The following is a 9091-nucleotide window of genomic DNA, read 5'->3' as shown; positions in this document are numbered from 1 at the left end:
AAAAAATCGGGAGAATTAATCACACTTTCTTAACTTTGATCCATAAGATAAAACCCAAGCATGGTGAAACAGTTTAGGTCGATTAGCTTATAATCTCTAAGGCTGTATTTGTTTGTGGTGTAAATGTGAGTTGATATAAAACCCTCGCATATTTGTCGCTGTTTGTTTTTAGTATAAATATGGACTGGTGTAAAATTTGTCGCTGTTTGTTTTTAGTGTAAATATGGACTGGTGTAAAATTCTATTCTTGATCTGTATTTTCATGCATTTGGTTGGAGCCGAAGTTAAACCTCACACACAGTTGAGTTTTACAATGATAATCGATATAGCATTTACATTAATTATCACACTTTAAAAAGTTCCAAGGGTTCACTCATTTTAAACCCATTGACATTGAATTCCATCAATGTATTTTTACATTGATAACAGTTTACACCGAAAACAAATGCAGCCTAAATGAATGGCCAATATATTAAAACCCTTTCTTCGCAAGTGTATTTCACCCATGCAAACAGCCTTTATCCCAAGTAAACAAATACACAACAATGTGATTATTATTTAAGAGCTACCACATTATATGAAAACTAATGGTTAAGGGAAGTGCTTATGACTATAAAGTTTCTAAAGTCTATAACTCTAGAGTGGGAATACCTGCTTTGGGTCTTAAAATCTATAGGTTTCTTAGAAGAATGGTGTCAAATGATACATGCCAGTGTGTTGACAGTAAAGTTTTAGTACTTATAAAAGGTGCACCAGAAAGTAGTTTTGGGTTCACTAGGGGTCTAAGGCAAGGGCATCCAATCTCCCCCTATTTATTTGTCATAACCTTGAAAGGGCTTATTAGGCTTACCAAGAAAGCTAATGAGCAGAGCAAACTTTTGGGAACTAAATTAGCAGGAGAGGCCCCTAGTATTTTTCACTTTTTTTTTTCATGTTGTTTTATTATTTGGGAAGGTAAACAAGGTGGAGGTAGCAGATTTTGTGGAACTCATCTACAAATTTCAAGAGTTTTCTGGACCGAGCGTAGACTTTCAAAAATCAGGGGTCTATTTTAATCAAAGAACTCCACCAAATGGAGCAAGAATGCTAAGAAGATATCTTGGAATGAAAGTCAGATGCAAATGTCAAATATTTGGGTATACCAATGTTTTGGAAAAGGGATAAGGCAAAATCTTTGGAATTTATTTTGGACAAGCTAAAAAAGCAGATTGAATAGTTGGAAAGACGTATCTTTATCCTATGCAGGAAAGAAGTTTTAGTGCAATCTGTTCTTCAATCAGTTCCATCCCATTGTTGGGAAATTCAAAAAGCCTTTTGGTGGAATGAATTGTAAGGTAAAGGGCACTTAAAATGGGCAAAATGGACGGTCTAGGTTTTTAAAGGATGGAAACTGTTAATAGGATTCTAATCTGTAAGATTGGGTGGAGATTTTTGTCTGAAAGAGACTCTATTGGTTAAGTTGTTACAGAGTAAATACTTAACCAAGTCCCTAGGAAAATCCTAGAGTCTGCCTCACCATTTTGGAAGACCTTACGTCGGGAACTTCGTTCCATGTTCACAGATATACAAGTTCAAATCCACTCGAGGTCTGACTTGAATGTTTGGCAAACTGCTTGGATCCCTTCAGAAGAAGGATTTAAAGCACCCATGGGACCTGTGTTTTTTCAATGGAAGGATCTTCAAATAAAAGATCAAGTGGATGAACAATCTAGGAGTGGCAAACTAACCTTCTGAACAGCATCTTTCTGAGAGATCAGAGATGTCCAAAAAATAGTGAATGCCAGAGAGTAGAATGGTATAGGTAAAAAACCAGAAGGGTCAGTTTTGTGTGAAGGATTTTTGTTTGGCTTGAGTGGAAACAAAATAATACGCAGGTGGATAGCAATGTAACTACTGGGATCAAAATAATTTGGAAACTCAAGATTCCCCCAAGTTATAAACTTTTCAGATACTTGTGAGAGGTTTTATTGTTACAAATAGGCATCGTCCAGGATGATAGCTGTTCGTTGTGTCATGATGTTGCTGAAACTGTTTGTCATTTATTTTTTGTAATGCCTTTTTGTGAGAGTTATTCTTTTTGCAAGTCCTGGGAAGTTGGTGGTTGATAATAACTCCATTCAGGATTTAACCCAATTCCATTTGCTGAAACAATTCCATTTGTTTCTTAGCCTGGTTAGCTGTAATGTGGTGTTTTGTTTGAAAAGCCAGGAAGAATGACTGTTCTCAAACATTAATCGCTCCTGCAATTGGGTTTTGTGCTAGGTCTCTCGGGTCTTGAATTCACCCAGACCCAGTGCTTCCTCCCAAGACCACAATTTTGCAAGCAACCATAGGCCCCAGTTTGATAATAATTTGGTTTTGTATCCCAATAGGAAATCCATTGCATCGTTTGGTTTTTCGAAGAGGGCTAGATATAGAACCAGAGAAATTCTATTACCTCGTATGGTTTTTTGTGTATTCCCTAATAATGGAAAGTTTCCGGTGGCTGCAGGTGGGAAGTTGAATAAAGTTTCAAACCCCCCTGAAAGGAGTTGTTTTGGAATGTCTTCTTGCTAAAGTTCAAGAATGAATGGAAGATTATTACAATCTTTTCAGACTCAAAATTAGCTATGAAGGGTTGTCCGGGAAATTCTGGTGGATTCTTTTAGGCGGGAATTCCGGAGTTGTACCCTTGGAAATATTGAATTTTCAAGTTGTTTAGTTGTCTTTTTTGATAATGCAAATTTTGTTTATATTAGGCTGTGTTTGGTTTGATCCTTACCTTTTCTTTCAAACCAAACACAACCCTAGTGCAGAAAGCCAAAAATTTTCAAGGATAGATCAGTTTGGTGACATTCAACACCGGAATAGTTAGAACCTGTGTTATGTAATGTTTTTTTTGTTTAAGGCTGTGTTTGGTTGCAATACAAATAAATACGCACTGATGCAAAACCATGGCAGTTCAAATGATTTTAGTGTAAACTCTGACCTATTTTTGTTTCAAATTTTAGTTTATTTTGTTTCATTGCAGTAAAATGAAATAAGTTAAGACCTGAAGCAGAATAAAGTAAAATTCAAAACAAAATTAAACTAAGAATTTGCACTCCCATGCATTTGTACTTGTGCAAATAAATTTGCACTGCAACCAAACACAGCCTTAGTGTTTGATACAGCATATACTGCATTTCGATGGTACAAATCCTGGGCCAACTCAACACTCAAAATTAGATTGAAACCAGTGACTCGATTTTGATACGAATACTCTAAAAAGTCGGGTGATTTTTTTCCTGATTTTGCATTTGCCACGACCGAGTGTCTTGAGAATGGATCATGCAACCCGTGCAATTGTAAAATGAAATTGGGTGAAGGAACCAAAACACAACCAACGATTGAATTGCATGGAGCATGATACAAGGAAACCAAGGAATCGTTTTGTTTTGGGAAAGAACATTTAAATAAGAATACAGAAGGGTTTACTTTCTCCTATATTTCATGCTTAGAACCAGTAACTCTTTCTCTTTGCTCCTTTTCCTTTTCTTCACTTTCCGCATAAGCACAAGAAGTTGGCAATGAATGTTCAGTCAAATCATGGTTGTACATCACCTGCAATTTCTCCTGAAAAGTAGAGCCTAGGGCATATAGTCATAAGGGTTCAAAATAATTGAAAACAAAGCCTACCAGTTGAACAGTCTACGTTACCAAATTACATCCATCACGAACAGAATCCTATTTTGATTGATAATGGACAGAAAAACTTCCACCATTCATTTTCCAAAACTTCTATATAAGCCGAGACAATTAGATGATTTCTAAATTAGCAAGACTTACCATGCATGCATTTTATGAAAGAATCCAAATCCGAGAAGCAAATCCCATTATGAAGCAGAGAAGAAGGTTGTTGATACACAAAGAACGACACGTGGCGGTGATCAGGATTGTTTCTAGGTTTCGCACTGTCCAGGAGTCTCATGTACCCTTCTCTATCATAGCACGGAGCTGCATTCTGACCCGCTAGAGTCAATCCCCGATCCCAGGCTGAATTTAGGACCTGCAGGATACAATGGAGATTAGTTATATAAATGTATGTATGTATGCATTTGTAATTGCACAAATTAGAATCCAAGTAGATTGTGTTTTGCTTCCCACTACAACAGCTTCCCTGTCATGGCAATAATGTTTCCTTTTTCTCCTTTCTTCTTTCCCTATAAGCATGGATTTTTCAGACTTTACCCAGGTAATGCAAAGACTTGCTGTTGTTTTTCTCCATTCTACTTGTAAATGTAATGGAGAAATTGTATCCTTCCAAAGAAGGTAGATTAGTCACAGCAAGAACCAATAATGCCTAAGATATGGAAAATGACAGACACGGCTACAGGAAACATACTCCATTAAGATCCTGTTCACATTTGGGTAAGAGTCCAGTTAATATGCTTATATCATGCTTCTGTATCTAATTCCAAAGATAGGTTTCAATTACAAAACTAATATCATGTCATATAAATTAAACTTCTAACATATACAGTATCCAGGTATATGTTAAGAACTTGGCCTCCAATATCATATTTCACCGGTACCTAAGCATGTATAAGTATCCAGGTATCATAATTAAGAACTTGGCCTCTTGAATCCTGTGATCATCTACAGATGGAACGTCCCTGTCCAGGGAAACTAAATTGTCCCTTAGTTCCTTGCTCTTGCTACTCCTCTTCCAACAATCTAGTTCAATACCAAATCTTAGATACTGATTTGGATAAAACACATGCTATTTCTGTTTGTAGCAGAGAAATGAGTTAACATCATAAATTCCCCCGATATCAGGCGTGGAAATGAGGTTCTTTAAATACCACAATAATGACAAGGTAACCAATACACAATCTTTTAGAAAGAATAAATTAATAATGAAGGGCTGCCTTTTATTGCTTGTCACTAAATGGAAACCTTTCTGGTTTTACTCACAAGCAACAGAGACATACCGAATAGCCTCCCAAGGAAAAAAAATGTGGATAAAAACAAACCAAATATGAATATTGATCACCTGCCACGTCAAACTTTCTGGATCTGCAAATGCTTCATTATTTTCTTGTGGAGAGACGTGCAGTCCTGAACAGACAAACTTCAACGTTACACTGTGTTTCTTAAGAATGTCGAAAATTGGAGAATAGCCATTTTGATTTGTAGGATTATAATATCCTGCAGTGAGTTCCGCTGCATGGCTTGTAGTTCTGTACCACCAATAAATTGCTGGAATCTGCACATTGGAATATTCAACCCTGTAATTAACTCTAGAGACCATGGCCATGACAAGGAGGTAAATTGATTTAAGTGTCATGGAAGATGAAATTTATAGCAGCAAAAAAGCAACACAACCCCCAACAAGGATTTCTACATGGGCAACATGTCCAGTATATCCTTTCCATTCAGCAATAACTTCTATACTCAGCTGCTCAATTCAGCAACATTTGAAATGAATTTACCCTTTAAGCTTATCTTTATATTTAAAAATAATACAGAAAAGTTAGTGTTTTCTTGTTTTTCCAATAAAAGTGAATGGAGCCTAAAAGATTAAATATTGGAAATTTTTAAGAGAAAAGAACTTTGCATAGTTTCACAATTGCAAACCCATTTTATAATATTTTAATAAGAATAATACTGAAGGTACACTTGAGTTAAAATATTTGCAAAATGACAAGAAAAAGAAAAGAAATGAAAACAGTTATGGAAGCTATAATAAAAACAAATTGTGAAGAGTCCACACATCCTTTAGCAGAGAGAATTTATGTTTCACTAAACTTTGTTTATGACATCAATTTTAACAGACTACCCACAAAACATATGAAGTAGACAACCCTATTCAGAAAAATGCAACATGGCTTATCAATACATAGTCTGAACTCTTAAATTGGTGAGAAATCTTGTTTGAAACAGGACCAAATAAATCAAACCAATTGAGAACTGTTCAACAGCTAATAACATAGTGATAATAGTGAATTTGGGATCTGGAAAACCCAAGAGGTTCACTGACTGAAGAATTAACATTTAGAAAGTAAGAATACAGTGAAGAACACCTCAGATGGACCACTATTAAATATGTAGCACTACAAGATGTGCTGGACAAAAAATGAAAGAACATCTAAGTTAATAAACCTCATGGGACAAAAGTTGCATTGCATACCTTGACAATTATTTGTGTCTCCTCAAATGCAAGGTTCGCAAGGGATAACACATTATCTGCATGGTCTATTAGGGCCTGTGAATACCAATTGAGGAAAAATCGCCCATAGTAGCTATCATAATCACCTCGATCACAGAAAAAACCAGTTTCGTGTGGTCTGGAATTATATTGGCCAGCGTTATCAGGCCCCCTTGCCCAAAAAGAGTGTCCACGCAACTTTGCTGCTTTTCGTAAGCTCTGCTGCATATATTTGTCATAACACTGCATAGTTTTGCACATATAATCAGAGAAAAGAAAGAATGTTTATGTGCATAAAGAACATGCAGTAACCAACCTATTTTAAATGCTTAGGTGTCATGCTACTTACAAGATCACCAACATGAAGTATAACTTTATAAAATGATAGAAAATGTTGATACTGATTACTAAACCTAGTTGTAATGGAGCGTCAAGCATTAATTGAAATAATGACTATATGCATCAACTTGGTTTATTTAGCTCAGAAGTCACCCAGGCTCAAACACAAATCCATGACAGCTCCTACACCCAAGCCTTTTCAGAGTCCGAATTCCCCTAAAAATCACTTTCTGACTAGTAAATTTTGCATGTCTGCACATTCGGTGCAAATTTACTATATAGGGTACATGGACATCAAGAAGGGTCATTGCTTGAAAAGGGTTGAACTAAGACAATATACCTCAACATTGTTAATACTGCACTTGTTTCCTAGAATAAAATCCTTAATCCTTACAGTGGCTGCTTCAACCTCCTTTATGCACAGCAGATCTCCACTGCTCCACACGAAATGCCAGCTGCAAACCCTTGTTCTCGTGAAAGGACATAACTAAATAGAAAACCCCAACAAATATCCTGTTTAACTTTCATTTATGAAAGGGTCGTGACTGTAACAGTCTACAGCACTTGCATTTCTCTTATTCAATATACATGTCATTTGACAGCTCAATAATACCATTGGACTGCTCCATTGGCCATTCAACCATAGGATCTAGGTTTACTCCAACAGAGAGACTAAGTAAAAGAAGTTGTCTATTATACCTAAGAATGTTTCTCAAGACAATCCAAGCAACAAGAGAGGCAATCAGATAGCTAAATCCCTTTTTCTAGGAGATTTGTACCACAAACCTAGGTTCAAATCCTGTCTTCAGCACTGATTAGTGATGACTGACCACCAACTTATTTGCCCACCAAAAGAATAAAAAAGAAAAAAATAAAGACGAGAGAAAATAAAGATATGTACAATGTAACAATAAATGAAACAGATACCTGAAACTCACCGATACCAGGATATCTCCATCCCATCCTTTCTGGGAATGAAGGGTACTTTAGCTCCCCAGAAGGACCCAGTCCAATCTCAACAGCAGAAATAAGGCCCTCTGCAAACAAGTCATCAAACTCTGTCCGGAAACTTCTCATGAAGTCAAAATAAACCTGCATAAATTTGCGATTATGCATTTGTTAATAAATATGTCAAATCATTCAAAGATTACTTATTTGAACACAAGAGACAAGCGGAGCATCACCATTATCTTGCTGCCTATAATTTGTGTGTGTTCATGCATGTTTTTGCATAAGATTTGATTTCTTTCTTCTATGATGCACTGTGATTTGTACCTCCATTTTCTTAAGCTGACCTGTGTTTCTAGGCTTAATTTTCCAGTTCTTCTAATAAATGCCATTTCAGAAATTCTTTGGTGATTGGTTTTGGTTTCCAAGGTATATAAAAAATCAGATAATCCATAAACAACCGTGAACACATCCATAAATAGGATGTCCAAGAAATTGATTAATAGTAATTTGGATCAGATTTCCATTTTTTTTTTTTTTTTGGGGGGGGGGGGTCTGATCTTCAAATAATTATTATCAAGTTCTAGAATGTTTTTAAAGGTTATCTGATTCTTTTGGGGCTTTATGGTCTGACCAGAAATATGGGTTCTCAATTTGGTTACCAGGTGCTCTATGAAACTTCAAGAAACACTGAAGAAGGTATATTACACATTCAAAACCTTCGGGGAAAAAAAAAACATAACCCACCATGTACAACAAACAATAGAAAATTAAAGGTCATAAAGCATTGATGGAAATTATCTAATTTATAGTCATGAAAGGTAAGTATTCCTAAAAGCCAAATGTAATTCTTATAATCTCTATGTAGAAATGCGCATTTATGGCATTAAATAAGAATATGAATTATCATTATGATTTTTTTATCAATAACAGTGGATTTTATTAATAATTTGGAAAACCAGAATTACAAGGTAAGGAACTAAAGAATCTTAACTCCCAAATACCCTATAAACCCCAAATCATGGAGCAATTACAAAACAGCCCAAAACATAGAGTTTCTGTTCACCCCTTGCCTAGCTAGACCATCTGCCAGTGCATTAGCACTTCTCATTATCCATGTACAACGAATTTCAATATCCTTGGTGAGCCACTTGAACTTCCTCTTTTCATTGCTGTATTTCCAGAGCATAGAACTGTCCTCTTTTAGCCAATTCACTACAATTTCAGAAACACCTTCTATGATCAACTTTTTAAAGTTCATTTCCTTGGCCCTTTGTATCCCTTCAAGAGCTCCTAGGATCTCAGCCCTCAAGGAATCTCCAACCCCAATTGGGCCAGAATACATAGCTAACAGGTTCCCTTTTTCATCTCTTATCACTCCCCTCACTCCAGAGGGCCCTGGATCCATGCTGCTTCCATCAAAATTCAGTTTGGTAAACCCATGAGGTGGAGGTGTCTAGCAAGAATTTGATGTCTTCTTGATTGAGCCTAACTCTGCAATCTCCTTCCACTTTCTGGTCATCTCATCAACTGAGAACACTGCAAACAATTCCAAGGTTTTTAACCAGTGAATCACCCTAATGTGAATAGTTTCCAGGGTTGCTTCCAAGCTTCTCTCCTTATGTGAAAATACCC

At 36.3% G+C, this 9091-nt stretch overlaps 1 protein-coding gene across 3 annotated transcripts in view; it reads right to left on the bottom strand.

The window, feature by feature from the left end:
- Window positions 1-3342: 3342 nt before the first annotated feature.
- BMY2 (beta-amylase 2) overlaps window positions 3343-9091 on the bottom strand; it is a 38712-nt gene continuing 32963 nt past the window's right edge. The window contains exons 6-10 of one of the 3 annotated variants that reach the window (XM_088895736.1): window positions 7436-7600; window positions 6152-6412; window positions 5015-5227; window positions 3808-4027; window positions 3343-3594 (exon numbers count right to left, since the gene is read on the bottom strand). In XM_088895736.1, the coding sequence (XP_088751862.1) occupies window positions 3566-3594; window positions 3808-4027; window positions 5015-5227; window positions 6152-6412; window positions 7436-7600 (888 nt within the window). In that variant the 3' untranslated portion in view covers window positions 3343-3565. Of the gene's footprint in view, window positions 3609-3807; window positions 4028-5014; window positions 5228-6151; window positions 6413-7435; window positions 7601-9091 lie in introns of all 3 variants that reach the window. The other 2 variants (XM_010276876.3, XM_088895737.1) reach the window with 2 other exon arrangements.

Source organism: Nelumbo nucifera, chromosome 1 (assembly GCF_055504915.1).
Source record: "Nelumbo nucifera cultivar China Antique chromosome 1, China Antique-T2T, whole genome shotgun sequence".
In the NCBI taxonomy this organism is placed as follows: domain Eukaryota; kingdom Viridiplantae; phylum Streptophyta; class Magnoliopsida; order Proteales; family Nelumbonaceae; genus Nelumbo; species Nelumbo nucifera.
Note: the sequence above shows the minus strand (reverse complement) of the source record. Positions and strands in the feature narration are given on the sequence as shown.